The 14,226-nt window shown below is 53.0% G+C and overlaps 8 protein-coding genes across 8 annotated transcripts; 4 read left to right on the top strand and 4 right to left on the bottom strand.

Annotated features, from left to right (window-relative positions):
• Window positions 1–446: 446 nt before the first annotated feature.
• On the bottom strand, window positions 447–950 carry N7510_004699 (gamma-glutamylcyclotransferase family protein; the record flags this gene model as incomplete). Its single annotated transcript, XM_056976625.1, has 1 exon — window positions 447–950. One exon carries the CDS (start codon window positions 948–950, stop codon window positions 447–449), a length of 504 nt encoding a protein of 167 aa, XP_056836581.1.
• Window positions 951–1,454: 504 nt separating this feature from the next.
• N7510_004700 (uncharacterized protein) lies at window positions 1,455–2,137 on the top strand (the record flags this gene model as incomplete). Its single annotated transcript, XM_056976626.1, has 2 exons — window positions 1,455–1,578; window positions 1,662–2,137. 2 exons carry the CDS (start codon window positions 1,455–1,457, stop codon window positions 2,135–2,137), a joined length of 600 nt encoding a protein of 199 aa, XP_056836582.1.
• A 68-nt stretch (window positions 2,138–2,205) lies between these two features.
• On the bottom strand, window positions 2,206–5,412 carry N7510_004701 (exocyst subunit SEC5; the record flags this gene model as incomplete). Its single annotated transcript, XM_056976627.1, has 1 exon — window positions 2,206–5,412. The coding sequence occupies one exon, from the start codon at window positions 5,410–5,412 to the stop codon at window positions 2,206–2,208; it is 3,207 nt and encodes a 1,068-aa protein (XP_056836583.1).
• A 335-nt stretch (window positions 5,413–5,747) lies between these two features.
• On the top strand, window positions 5,748–7,245 carry N7510_004702 (isocitrate dehydrogenase (NAD(+)) IDH2; the record flags this gene model as incomplete). Its single annotated transcript, XM_056976628.1, has 6 exons — window positions 5,748–5,828; window positions 5,899–5,964; window positions 6,073–6,159; window positions 6,221–6,343; window positions 6,397–7,116; window positions 7,174–7,245. The coding sequence occupies 6 exons, from the start codon at window positions 5,748–5,750 to the stop codon at window positions 7,243–7,245; spliced, it is 1,149 nt and encodes a 382-aa protein (XP_056836584.1).
• A 457-nt stretch (window positions 7,246–7,702) lies between these two features.
• N7510_004703 (EAF7 family protein) lies at window positions 7,703–8,736 on the bottom strand (the record flags this gene model as incomplete). Its single annotated transcript, XM_056976629.1, has 4 exons — window positions 7,703–8,034; window positions 8,097–8,286; window positions 8,350–8,495; window positions 8,553–8,736. Coding segments are annotated over 4 exons (852 nt in total), but the record flags the coding sequence as incomplete, so codon positions are not given.
• Window positions 8,737–8,918: 182 nt separating this feature from the next.
• On the top strand, window positions 8,919–11,805 carry N7510_004704 (tubulin gamma complex associated family protein; the record flags this gene model as incomplete). The annotated part of the gene is made up of 2 exons (XM_056976630.1): window positions 8,919–9,065; window positions 9,115–11,805. 2 exons carry the CDS (start codon window positions 8,919–8,921, stop codon window positions 11,803–11,805), a joined length of 2,838 nt encoding a protein of 945 aa, XP_056836586.1.
• Window positions 11,806–12,385: 580 nt separating this feature from the next.
• N7510_004705 (L-rhamnose mutarotase) lies at window positions 12,386–12,870 on the top strand (the record flags this gene model as incomplete). The annotated part of the gene is made up of 3 exons (XM_056976631.1): window positions 12,386–12,515; window positions 12,579–12,715; window positions 12,787–12,870. The coding sequence occupies 3 exons, from the start codon at window positions 12,386–12,388 to the stop codon at window positions 12,868–12,870; spliced, it is 351 nt and encodes a 116-aa protein (XP_056836587.1).
• An 820-nt stretch (window positions 12,871–13,690) lies between these two features.
• Window positions 13,691–14,110, bottom strand: N7510_004706 (uncharacterized protein; the record flags this gene model as incomplete). The annotated part of the gene is made up of 1 exon (XM_056976632.1): window positions 13,691–14,110. One exon carries the CDS (start codon window positions 14,108–14,110, stop codon window positions 13,691–13,693), a length of 420 nt encoding a protein of 139 aa, XP_056836588.1.
• Window positions 14,111–14,226: the final 116 nt, after the last annotated feature.

Below are 14,226 nucleotides of genomic sequence, written 5' to 3' on the forward strand. Positions count from 1 at the left end.
ACGAGGCGCGCCCGTTTTATAGTCCTTGTAGACCAAGTTTAACCATGGAACAAATTTATCATGAAATTATCTGTAACTGCTCAAGAAAATCAAAATCCGATTGTTAATTTTTTATTTCCTGGGGATATCAATGAGACAACCAATGAACACGTCTCGATTTTTCCGGGTTGCAGAACTACCGCAGGGTGATTCCACACGACCACGTTGGTTATTGATGCCTTCTGTCCACATTCCTTCCATTTGTGCCGTCTTTGTTACCTTGGCATATACTACTCTCGACGAACGGCAAGATCGTCTTCATATGACAGCGATTTCATTCTAGGATAGAAAGCTCCGACGATAGCAGCTATATCATCAAATGGTATCTTTCCTAGTATCTAGTTTAGTCACTGCCGCCTGTCTCCCCATTCTTTTCAACCAAACTCGAAGATCAAAAACACCTTCAGTCAACTCTTTCTGATCGCCTCTAAATTTGAATGTATATCCCACGTCTTCGGCCGGCTCCTTACTATCGGTATAGCGAATGCGACAAGGATCAGCCTGTAGTTGCTTGTTTCATATGTCGCCAACCTCTCTCCATCTTTCACTGTCTGCACGTGATAAACTGCACCCTCAACCGTCGAGTCTGAGGCATCTAACAAGGCGGGATATTGGCCCCAGAGCTTGCATGTATAGCCTGAGATGCGTGCCGGTCGAAGTTCGGGTTCATCTTCTAGCTCAAGGATCTCGCGAATCATGGAGGGGTCGGTCAATGTGCCGTAGAAGAAATAGGGACCAGTAGGCGCTTCGAATGGATCAACAAAGTCGGGAGTTTTTGGTGCTCGGTAGTAATAGTTTGGAGGGGCAGTCCGAAGTTTCAAGACGTAAGGGGAGACTCTTGACCCTGGATTTTCGGGTGGAGGGGGTGGAGGAGGACACTGTTCTGTTTCGCGGTTCGCAGGATTAGGCATCGTAGAAGGTTGCCTCCGGCGTGAAGTGGCCTTGAATATGATCAGGAAAAGGGCACAGGCTCAATTTAGAACTAGGAGGAGCATGTCGTTCCTAAATCTGGGGTTGGATGATCAGAAGACTAGAGATCAGCTATGTATCCCACAGAGAAAGAATTGGAGACATACTAATTGCGACCGTCTTAAGGAATGCCCAGAAGCGGTGTTGTGCCTATTATGAAGACCTCACTTGAACGAAGTAAGGGACGCGTTAAAAAGCGATACTACTAATAAACTACTAAAAGCTAGCCTGCTGAACGAGGATTTACACCAAGCTGAGGTCAAATAGTTAACTAGTGGGTCATGGTTACGGGCCAATTCAAGCCCCCATAAAGACTGGATTCAAATGGTGCCTTGCGTATCTTATCTCTGCTTCCGCGCTTGGACAACTTTTTCCTCTCACCACCGCCACCATCAACACCCACCACATCTCACACGCCAAGTCCAGATCGGCAGGAATCAGGCATCATGCCCTCCAAACGCTCTGCCGAGTCGGCACCAGACAACCGGCCAGCTGAGCCCCCAGCCAAGAAACGCAAGGGCTTCAGCGTCGGCCCAGCAAATCTGCCCGACGGCACCTATCGACGAAAAAGTAAGTAGCACCCAGTCACTGCCTCCGATTTCATATATTATGTAGCATCAGGACTAACCGAGTTCGCGTGTTTGTTTGCACAGCCCAAAAAATCAAATCGGACCTGATCCAAAAAGCCAAAGTGAAAAAGGCCTATGCCAAGATCAAAGCCGAAGAACGCGCCTCTGCGCCGAAAAAGTCCGTCTACGAGAGGGAGGAGAGAGAAGATGAGCAGCACGACAAGGAGACCAGTCCAGAGATCCACCCGGAGCGCATGGCCATGCTGAACGAACCGGCGCCGGAGCCAGAGCCGGAGGTGCGCCCGGAGCCACGTCGGCCGCGCGAGAGAGAAGATAGAAAGAAAGAGCGCAGGCCAAAGCGCTCGGCGTTTACGAAAGAGATGGAGATTGCGGAGCAGCGGAGGATGGCTGCGGAGAAGCGTGAACGGGAGCGCGAGGCGAAGCAGAAGGAGCGCGAGGCTATGGTGCGTGCGAAACGGCCGGACCAGTTTGGGAAGCGGAGGTTGGGCAGAGAGAGTTCGGCGTTGTTGAGTCGGGTACAGCGGATGGTGGGACAATGAAGACAGCCAGACAGTTCGAAAGTAGTGATACCCTTTAATTAACATTCATTGTTGCTAGTTTGCATTATCTATGAATTCGTAGATGATTTGGATCCTCCGCCACTTCCACCACTTCCACCACCACTACCGCCGCCACTGCGAGACTTCTTGAAGCAGGCAAACTCGCCTTTGGTGCGGTCTCGCAGTCTCTTGAGGACGACTCGCATCTCGCCCAGCTCGGCTTGGAGTTTCGTGCGCGCTTCGTTCGTGGTGCGTCGGTCCAGTTCGACGTAGATCTGGCTCTGGATGTTCGATGCCTCGTCGGACGAGTACTGCGACAACGTCTGCGCGATGAACTCCGTATCCAGTGTAGCTTGCATCAAGGCGGCCAGTGTAAAGGTCTTACGTGCACTGAACGCATTCAACAGGGACGTGGAGACTTGCGCCAAGAGATGCGTGAGGATGGTGTACAGCAGCGATCCCGGGGCGTTGGACGGGGTGCGGCTGGAACCGGCGGACACGGTCGAGGGGATCGTCGTGGATATCTCAGTGTGCACCAGCACGAGGGCAAGCATGGTGGCATAGACGTAAGGGCGGACCTGGTCTGGCCGGTCGGTGGACGGCACCCAGTTGGGCGATGCGATGCCATTTGCGATGATCTCGTTCAGGGAAGCGATGGCCGGTGTGGTGTACGACTTGAACAGCTGGTCTTCGATCTGGCTGAGTACGTCTCGGACCGTGTTCCCTTCTTCGGTCAACTTGACGGAGAACGAGGTCTCGAAGTTGGTGATTAGTTGTGGAACATAGTCGGCCTGGAGCGCCTTGAGGTTGGAAAGCGTCAAGAGAATGCGAACGTTCTGTGGTGCTGTTAGTGAGCTGGTCGACCACCAAGGACAACTCAGACTTACCCTATTCCGAGAGTCGACAGAATTTGCTGCGAGCACCGTCGATGCAGTGTCCGTTCCTAGACCAGCCGTTGCGAGGCTAGAAAGAGTCCATTCGTCGTCTTCTTCCACGGGGATGACACGTTCTGCGTTCTCGACCAGACCGCTGAGCGCCTTGTACACGCTGGAGACGAACTGGGAACGAACCATCTGAAGAAGTTTCGCAGGCGGCTGCGTAACAACATCCACCGAGCCCGGCTTCGTCATAGCCTCCGAAACATACAAGATTTTCTGCATGCCGCTGAGAATGGCGCTCTCAAAGGCGAAAAAGAGTCCCGGCATCTTGGTCAGATCCCGCTTCTCCGAATCACGCGTCCAGTCTTCCAGCATCTTGCAATTCTCCGCATCTTTACTCCAGGCGGCACAAGCAACACGCGCAGACCGCTCCCTCGCGGTACTCACCAAGACCTTCAGCAAATCATGAGGTTGCCCACCGCCGTTAACAGGGGGCAAAGCTGCCATGTCACTGGCGGCGGTCCCGATGATGACGAGGAATTTGCTCAGGTAGTGGACACCACTGAGTGAGTTGGAAAAAGGCGGCCAGAATGCAAAGTCATCCCAATGCTCCCCGCGCTTCGGGGTTTTGAACGGCATATTCCTGGGATCAAGCTTGAATCGAGACTCGGTCGGTGTAACGCCCCTGGACTCTGGGCTGGTCGGGGTTTCTGGGACCGGAGAGAAGAGGCTAGAGATATCTTCTGTGGGTGGTTCGTTGAACAAGGCAAGCACGTTCTCCCGGATCAGATTGACCAGCTGCACAATGCCCTTCTCGAGCTCTTCGATGTTGCCTCTCGACAGCTGATGATGCTTGCGGCTCTCCCCCTCAAAGCCAGCAGGAAGAATTCGTTGTCGATTGCCGTCAATGAATGACTGCGCTACTTCCCAGAAATCGAGGGTTTCGCCGAGCAAACCGCCCTGTGACGATAACAGCCGGGTCAAGTATGCCTGAAGGCAATCCCAGAGCTCAATGACTTGATCTGTGTCCAGGCTCTCAGGAATCTCTGACGAGCCATCACGCGGTGCTAAGCGGAGGTAGGATGCCGTCGCCTGCGGCGTTGGTTTCTCTCCTCCGGCCAGTCTCCGCCTCAGAATCTCAATCTCCACCTTACACCGGTCACAGAAAGAGGTGATCCTCGACTTGAGGAAATCGAAGCGGCTCTGAAGCCATGCCCAGATAGGGTTTTTCTCGACGCCCAGTTCCAACAATGCTCCGATCAGCTCCATATACTCTTCCAGAGGACCCGATGCGGTGCTTGTGGTTGATGTCGTTGGTGCATCATTGAGGCGCTTCCAGAGATCCCGCTTGAAGTCATGGATCTGTTGGCCGACGTCCATCCACATGCGACCCATCGCCAGGATCGTATGTATCTCGAAGTCGGTCAGCTGTCGGCGACTGCTGGAGGCCTGTTCTGCGATGTTCTTTGCGCGATTCGCCAGTGTTCTGGCCTTGGTATACTGCTCAAAAACGGCGTCATAGTCCCTTTGTTGGATGGCCTTGGAGAGATAGCTTCCGATTTCATATACGTCCCGGTGCTTCTCCATGGAATCCACAACCGCCTTCAACATCTGTTCCCGGTCTCGCCCTCCCAAAGCTGGACCCCACACCTCTTCTGCCTTGACAGAGGCTTCCACCAGAGGACCTCGGATGCCCCTCATGCCGTACTCGCTGTCCTTCGTGAGCGCGTTCTTTCTCTTGCCCGGGGGTAAGGGGGAGATGCTTCGCAGCTGGCCCGATGGGGTGCGGGCATGGCCGGCCGACCTGCGCGGTGCCAGAGTCTGTTCATTCTCGGACTCGGTCCCTGGGTTTTTCATTTCCGCGTAAACGCTATCGATGGTTGCTTTGGCCCGCACGAAGCGCTCGAAGTTGGCCTCGACCAAGACCTTGAGCGATGCTGACTTCTGGTCGATGGATTGCGACAGACGGTCGAGGCCACTGGTGAGCTCTTGAATCGAGGCCGTCGAATGTGCTTGGGACAGGAACAGCGCGGGCGAGAAGGACGTCGAGGAGAGCAGGTATCGGGACCGGCTGCCGCCTGCATCTTCGAGGGGCACTCCACGCTGCTTGAGAATGCGAAGGACGCTGTCACTGGTTCCTAGCGGATCTGGTTCATCCCGTTTTGTTTTCTCTCGGGCCGCCTCCTTCCCATGGCGAGACCCAAAGCTCTTCCGCAAGTCGCTGTCGGTGCGTTCCAGCGCGAAGTAGCGCGACTTGCGCGGACGGGATTTGGTCTTGGTGCGCTGGACAGCGGGTTCCTCCTCGACACCATCATCATCGTTCAATGCTGCCGGCCATTCGTCGGGGTATTCGGAGGGCAGGTTGTAGTGGCTGGCGACGTCCAAGTCGGCGGCCATGGCGTGGCGGTGGAGGAGTCAGGGAAGGGGTGGAGGCAGGAGGATGGAGGTAGACAGAGGAAAGAACGGGTGCAATGATGAACAATATCAAAACCCAAATGGATGATTACATGTCCCGTGGTATGGATGGTATGGGGGATAAGCAAGTAGTACAAGTGGATGCCAGAGTAAACAGTCCGAGGGTCGGCCCCAATCAAGCCACTCAGTCCGTCAGTCCGGTCGGATCGGGCGGGTGCCGAGAATTTGCGCTCTCCGTCTTCTTTCTCTCGATTCTCTCTCCTACTCCCTCCCACTCCCAATCCACCTTCCCTCACTCTTTCAGGGTTATCGTCACAATGCTCGCTGCTCGTTCCTTTACTGCTGCCCGATGCCTGCGGTCGCCCCGTGTGGTCTCCAGCTTCGCCCCCGTGTCGCAGGTATGCAGCCCTCCATCCCCAAACCCCCCAATTGCGACTTAGGACGACTCAATTGACTAACTTCCGATAGCTGCGCACCTACGCTAGTGCTTCGCAAGACCCCGTCGCCAAGTTCAAGGGCCAGAAGGGCGCTGATGTACGTGACACTGCCGTAATCTTGGTTTTTGCTTCTGCCGGACACATTACCCACGGTCCGAACATGGAGTGGCAGAACCGCGCGGACAAGGCTGATTATTGTGAATAGGGCAAGTACACCGTCACCCTGATCGAGGGTGATGGCATTGGACCGGAGATCTCGCAGTCTGTCAAGGACATTTTCGCCGCTGCTAAGGTACCGACCCCTCGGGATGCCGACTCCGCTCATCCACGATGCTAAAACTGTCTTGCTCTAGGCCCCGGTCAAGTGGGAGTCCGTCGATGTCACCCCCATCCTCAAGGATGGCAAGACCGCCATCCCCGATGCTGCTATCAAGAGCGTGCAGAAAAACTACGTTGCCCTCAAGGGTCCTCTGGCGGTAGGCGATTTTTACTTGTTGGCTTGTGAAAATACTAAACTCTGCCTCTGTAGACACCCGTGGGCAAGGGTCATGTCTCTCTGAACCTGACTCTCCGCCGGACCTTCAACCTGTTCGCCAACCTGCGTCCTTGCCGCTCGATCGCTGGCTACAAGACCCCCTACGACAACGTCGACACGGTCCTGATCCGTGAGAACACCGAGGGTGAATACTCGGGCATTGAGCACGTGGTGGTGGATGGCGTGGTGCAGAGCATCAAGCTCATCACCAAGGAGGCCTCGGAGCGTGTGCTGCGCTTCGCTTTCCAGTACGCGCAGTCGATCAATAAGAAGAAGGTCCGCGTCGTGCACAAGGCCACCATCATGAAGATGTCCGACGGTCTCTTCCTCAACACCGCCCGCGAGATCGCCAAGGACTTCCCCGACATCGAGTTCGATGCCGAGCTGCTGGACAACTCCTGCCTGCGAATCGTCACCGACCCCACCCCCTACAACGACAAGGTCCTGGTCATGCCCAACCTGTACGGTGACATTCTGTCCGACATGTGCGCCGGTCTGATCGGTGGTCTGGGTCTGACTCCCTCCGGTAACATTGGTGACGAGTGCTCCATCTTCGAGGCCGTCCACGGCTCTGCCCCCGATATCGCCGGCAAGGGTCTCGCCAACCCCACTGCTCTGCTGCTGAGCAGTATTATGATGCTGCAGCACATGGGTCTGCACGACCACGCCGCTCGCATCCAGAAGGCCACTTTCGACACCCTGTCTGAGGGCAAGGTGAGTTATTATCTATCTGCCTGTTCCCTACGAACCCCTACTAATTCCGTGATCTAGTCTCTCACCGGTGACCTTGGCGGCAAGGCCAAGACCCACGAGTATGCCGAGGCCATCATGAAGCGCCTGTAAACCAGTGCTGCTCCCCTTGTACCATGACCTTTTTGAGCTGTTTCCTTTGTTACCCCCGAATGACCGTTAGACCTCCTACAGCGATCGACTACCCCTACTTATGTAGTTACTAGGATGCCATTTTCTCCATATAAATCAAGTTCTTTTCTTGGGTCTCCTTGACATTATAAATAGACCTCTAAGGTTCTCGTCCTTGGCCCCGTCCCCATTGCATATCAGAAGTTAAGCGGACGTCAGCCCTAGTAGTAGCGGGCACAAATCTTCGGAGATCCTCGAGGCGGGCAGACAAAAGGGCCCTGCCCGTATGTCTTGTCATAGGGACTTTGTCTCCGAACTTTCTGCAAAATCTCCGGGGTGTCTCTGAATCTTGATAATCATACAGACCGGTAAAAACTCAAAACGCCAATTCCAAACGACTATAGGTATCAAGTTCAAAGCTGGAAAAATCAGACAATTCTCACCGACGCCGTCCCGTCCGGCGTGTTCCCGTACTCGTAGCCGGCTTCTTGTCCTTCTGCTTCGGCCGAGACGCCTGCGCGCGAGTGCTGCGCGACCCTTTCTCATCCCCTGCCTCTTCATCACCCTCGCTCTCGCCGGAACCCTCTTCACCCTCCTCGTCGGCCTCATCATTGGCGCCGGTATCCTCACCCGACTCTCCGTCATCATCAGATGCTTTTCCCTGACTGCTGATTTCTGCTTGCAGTTTTGACGAGCGCGTTCCGCGCGTAGATGGGCGAGACGGGCGATTGGACTTGCGGCCTCGCGATGGCGCGGGAGAAGAGCGCGGTTCTATGCCGACCAGTGCGGTTAGCTTCAGACTGGTGAAGAACAGAATTACCAAAGGACCTTACCATCGGTATCTGCCACCGTGCTTCCTCGTCGAGACTCCGCCGGGCGACTGACTGGGGAAGTGGAGCTTTCCATCGCCAGCCGTCTGTCGAACATCATCTCGCCGTATTCCTCATCCGGTAGCTCGAAGGGACAGTACATGTCGCTCGACAGCTCGCCGTCCTCGCTTGTGTCCATGATCAATGAATTCTCCTACACACATAGCGAGTACTCATTAGCAGACATGGAAGACATGCCCATCGCGTCACAGCTTACCCGCTCATCCAATTCCTCCAGATTGTAGAGAGATCCTAGCTTCTTCCAAATCCCCGCAATGCGCATATGCTCCGCCGAAGCCGGCGCGTATCCTTGGCTCTTCAAGTAGTCGGAGATGGCGAGCATGCGGAAGTGCTTATGGATTCCTAGAGGAACAGCACATCAGCGCGAGGATCATTCTATAGGCCACAAGCCACACTTACCGACTGGTTTCCATTTGATGATCGCCTTCAACAGCGCGGTCTCCTGTTCGTCGGTCCATGGGTCTGTTATGAGGTCGTACTCGTCTGGGTCTGGTTTGACGGCGCTCGAGGTCGAGCCGGGGGTGTTGACGCTCGATGCGGCGGTGTCCTGGGGGTGGTTGAGTGTGCGCGCTTGGCCTTCTTCCTGGGCGGCATGGTGGGTTGATTATGAGAGAAGCAGGTCGTGTGAAGGAATTGAGTTGGCCTTGGACATCAGTTCACGAGAGCTTATCACCCGGTGGTCTGTGCGCCAATCGGTTATCGCCCGCGGGACAACAAATGGTTGCTCTCTTATTCTCCTTGGTGTTGACGCGTTCGACTCAATCGATGGAGTCGGACACCGATCCCTTTGCCAGCGATGGCTTCTGGCGACTGTCCACGTTCAGTGTCGAGGCCTTGCAGCTACCGTGGAATGCGACTCTGCCTGGTGCGTTCCAATGGCTCGCCTCCAATGATCTGGGTAAACTGACTTTCGTTCCATCTAGACATCCCAAAATCGGGGCTGAACAGCTTACTTGTTGAGCCTAGTTCCAAACAGCAACACGACTCGATCTGGAAACTCGATACGTTCAGCGATGTACCCGGGCCACCTGGATCGTCTCCCGACTCCCTCATCGAGCCCTCGATAGACGGCCTGTCCGAGACACAGTCTGATCTCTTACAAGACATCTCCGCTGACGACGAAGAGAATATATGGGCGCTGGAAGGATTGAAGGAACTGCCCGGCTACACCTCCCCGCTGAAATCATGGGAGAAGTATCAGGACCGGTCATTTCGTGAACCGGTCTCTGCGTATTTTAGCGAATCCGGAGCAAGAGGCTTTGACGCCGCATTGGCGCGTCGGAGTGATCAAGGAAAACCAGGTCGTCTGGTCCGAAACGATGTGCTCATTCGATCCTTGCTTCGACTAGGACTCGGCTGGAGCTCGCCATTTTTCCGCTACAACGAACGGACCAACCATTTTGACAGACATCTAACACACGCGCACGTCTCAGGTATTAGCCCGGAGGTTTTGGAGACCATCATCAGAGATGTGCTACAGTGCGGCACCAACATGCAGCGACTGCGAGCATTTGCGCAGGCCACTCAGGTCAAGGGCAAGGAAATGCCTGCTTTATTCACGCTGAGCAGCGCCACGGCCGTAATCATTTTCAGCCTCGAACAGCAGCTTCTCGATTATTCTAGAAACATTGTTTCACTTTTGCAGGCTAAGGCGCTATTTCAGCGGTGCGGGGACTTGGTCGGCGCTCTGATGGATATTGTGGACGCGGCTGAGAAATGCGTTTCAGAGGCCCAAATCATCTCGACTGTCATGGAACGAGCGGCTTTCTGTGCCCAAAGGTATGGGTGGCTAGAGAACCTCGTCCAGGAAATCGTTATCCGCGTAGCGGCGCCTTGGTTCAAATTCGTCGAGGGCTGGATTGGTCTTCGGCCGGAGGAACCAGCGTTGAATGAAGACGTTGCGAGTGGTAGAACGTTTGTCCAACTCGAATGCTTTGAGGAGCCTGGCAAGTTCAGGACAGGGCCTGTCCGGGTTGATTTCAACTACCGCGCAGACCACATGCCGCATACCATCCCTATTGATCAAGCGCATTCAATTTTCGAGAGTGGAAGAAGTCTTCGGCTGCTCAAACGATCTCATCCGCAACATCCCATCGGTCGACTTGATGTGCTTAATCGTGCGGGTCGTTTGAATCTGCAATGTGCGACTGTATGGGATGATATTGAGCGAATCCAACGGACAGCACAAGAATATGAATGCAAACTTCGTGCTGAGATCCTGAGGTACCATCGCGGCGAGTCTTGTACACAAGAGACCGAATCTGAGCCCCTCTTGACCGAGGCTGATACTATTAACGAACAAGAGGAGCTAGCGGAAACATTTGAGCTTTTCGATATTGACGATGAGAAGCGTGTATCGGAAGTCGTCGCGGATCAAGGAGCTCTCTCCAAAGATAAATTCTCTGGACTGCTCCACCGAGCCAGAGGCTTTACTCCCGCTTACGATGACAGCCGTTTTGGGCCGGACATGACTTCAGGTCTCTATCTGTCTCTTGCGCCGGTCATATCATCCCAGGCGCTTCTGATCGACTTCTCATGTCTCCATCATCTTTTTAAAGAGCACAATATACGACACCATCTCAATCTACAATGGCGGTTTCAGCTTCTGGGAGACGGATCATTTGTGTCACGTCTGTCAAACTCCCTTTTCGATCCTGAAATGGAGAGTGGAGAACGCAAAGCCGGCGTCATGCGCAGCGGCGTACATACGGGGTTGCGTTTGGGCAGCCGTGACACATGGCCACCCGCCAGCTCAGAGCTTCGCTTGGTCTTGATTGGACTCCTCGGCGACTGTTACTTTGGTGAAACCGACCCTGAAGCACAAGATAACGAGAACGAACTGCCGGGTGGAATGAGCTTCTCCATTCGAGAATTGAATCCCGATGAAATCGAGCGGTGCAAAGATCCCAATGCTATTGAGGCGCTGGATTTCCTTCGTCTTCAGTATAAGCCACCTGAAGTCCTCGAAACGATCATCACTCTCCGGTCTCTCAATAAATATGACCGTGTTTTCAAACATTTGCTTCGCCTCCTTCGCATGGTATCAGTCGCCAAGGGCCTGATTCGCGACTCAACCGTCCGTGGTTCTCTCTCTGGAGACACACGAAATATTTTCCAGAAGTTCCGCATCGACGCTCAACACTTTGTCCTTGCCGTCAGCGACTACTGTTTCCACATCGGCGTCGGCTCGACCTGGCGCCGCTTGCAAGAAACCCTCGACAGGATCGAACGCTGTCTTAACCGCGGTGATATCGACGGTACGATCGAAGCCGCGCATTCGGTGCCCCGACTCCGCGATTATCATGAGGACATAATCGACCAAATGCTGTTCGCCTTCTTCCTCAGTAAGCGACACGCACAGGCAGCGAAATTGCTCGACTCTATTTTCAGCACCATTCTCGCCTTTAGCCCTCTTTCTAGAGAAGATGGGCTGAATGGACGTCGTCATGAGAGTGAAGGTACCGTTCTTCATCTGTACGCTACTTTCCGGAAACAGACCTCTGCTTTCTTGAGCTATTTGCGTGGCCTGGACTCTGGAAAGGCGTCTTCGAAACCTTTCCATAAATCTGGGGGCTTCTTTGCTTCGAGACCTGAATCCACGACTGTTTTTGAACATCTGCGTGTGAGGCTGGACTGGAAGGAATACTATTGAAAGGTTGATGTCACACAGAGTTCCTTAGTCGGATAACCCTCTTGTGTTAGACTGACTTGGCAGGCTTCCTGTTCTAGTACATGCGATGATCATAAGCATGCTATAAAATCCTCTCTCCGGCTCTGTAAAATGTAATGTTCCCTCATACTAACTCAAATAGTCTTTATGTCGCGCCGGAGACCCCAAATTCTTCTCCTAAACCGCCAAAGCTGTCTGTTTAATTCGACCGGTTCGTCGCAGCCAGAGGGTGCGCTCGTAAAGGCTATTACATGGTTTTGTATATAAGTTTTGTAATAGAGGATGAAGTTTATATGAACTGTTGTGGAGTTGAACTCGGGATACCGGTGGGGCTTCGGGTTAGCACTCCCCGAGAGGAGAGCGTCGCAACGACGTGACGGAGGGGCAAGCAAAGTTGTTCTCTCCTTCAACACTTCCATTGCACTGACGACACCTATCAGCAAGCCAAGTTTCCAGTTTCTCTTCTGTCCATCGCGTATACGCAAGACATAAACCCGCAAAGTCCCCCCGCATCCAGAGAAACTTCGTCCATTTCCGAACGATCTGCAACCCACAAGGCACAATGTCTCCTGTCCGTCGAATCGCGCAAATTGTCCATCTCAAACCATCCGCTGTAGCAGCTTACAAAGAATGCCATGCCAACGTCTGGCCCGAGGTTCTACAGCAAATCAAAGACTGCAACATCCGGGACTGTACGTCATGCAAGAGAAAGCCATGGATATTGGTTCATCGCGCTGATTCCAGGTACAATGCAGATTCGATCTTCTTTGACAATGACAGGACGTTGTTCTCAACATTCAAGTATATCGGCTCGGACTTTGAGGGTGACATGGCGTGCATGAAGGCCAATCCCAAGGTGAGGGAGTGGTGGGCTATGACCGATGGAATGCAGGTGAGCTTAAATTTTCTTAATTTCTTGTTTCTATATCCTGGTATTGGAGCTGATTTGATATGTTGTACTAGGAGAGTCCAATTCCTGGTGCTGTGGGTAGCGCAGAGGGTCCTGGGTGGTGGAAGGTGTTGGACGAAGTGTTTTATACGGAATGATTGGAGAAAATTCTCGGGACCCTGTGTATATTTTGGTATCAGTCGTATACAATTTATATCTGGAGCGTATAATATATATCGCACAGTGAGTGAGTGTATGTCTTGTCGCAGTTACAGCTGGACTAGAAACTGAGAAGGCATTAATTTTGCTTTGTCATTGGCTTGGAATGGCTGTAGGCTTTTGCCGAAATCCGGATCCACATATCGATTTGCTAAGTCCAATTTACCCGATATCTTATTTCGCCGGCTACAAAGAAAGAAAGAATACATTCTAGCCCTAAATCGTTAGTGTCAGATATACTTAAGCATCTGTGGGGTAGATAAAAATTGGAAGAGCAAGCCTATTTGCAGCTATGGCTTCATAAGTACGCTCCAGGCATCTATCATATTCAGACCATACTGTGCGCACAATGTTAAGGAAATTGTTTGTTGCGTTTGAACAGACAGGTATATATCTCCTAATGTCTCCCTTCTTCTTCTTCTTCCTCCTCCTCCTCCTCCTCCTCCTCCTCAGTCTGTCTGATAGGTAGGGTGGAGTGACTCCTCCGCTGCAGGGTAAGAATAAGCTTAAAATATATGTGACATTATTGATTTAACGCGATTATCTCAGCCAAAGCACAAGGACATGAAGGTCAAGATGCGTAATATGTACTAGCTTTAGGTTGCTGGGCTTATACTATGGAAGTCGAACCTAGCGTCCATTAGAAGAATAGTGGCTGCGGCTTCTACACTGTAGCGGATGAGTTCCTTTGCCACTAGGAGCGGTTGAATTCTGCCTAAATAATTGATCTCCCAATCTGGATGAACAGCCTCTGTATACCTAGTCGTGAGTGAGCACGCTATGCTGTTTCGGGACACCGGCTTTCGAACCCCCAACGAAAATTTGTGGAGATGGGTAGGGAGTAGAGCGCCGGGAATTTCTAATAAGCGGATTGGCCAGATTGGGACAAGCCGATTCCAGAGCCAGATCGTGAGCTGTCAGTCGGCTAATGAATAATAGGGCTCCGCTGAGCCGGAGCAGCGTGGTCCGGGCGGCCCCCCGGTGTGCAGAGTCATATATCCGACGGGACAAAGGAAGAGAATGACCTGAAGGGTTTTTCGCCGGGTTACTGACAAGAGAGAAGCCCGACCGTGTTCGCGAAGGATCTGCGAGTGTTCGTGGGATGGGAGGCCAGAGTGGTTGAGTCAGCATCCATGGAGGCGATAACTTCGTATGATCAGTAACTGTTGCAATTGCCATGTTGAGATCGATCATTCGAATGGATAGTAGCGGAAGTAGAATATGATGACTACAGCACCTACTCCTACTCCTATAGAATCCATGTATACTCGCGCCTATGGCCTGCGAAGATATCT

Source organism: Penicillium lagena, assembly GCF_028827675.1.
Source record: "Penicillium lagena strain IBT 129212 chromosome Unknown utg000002l_segment0_segment0, whole genome shotgun sequence".
NCBI classification, from domain to species: domain Eukaryota; kingdom Fungi; phylum Ascomycota; class Eurotiomycetes; order Eurotiales; family Aspergillaceae; genus Penicillium; species Penicillium lagena.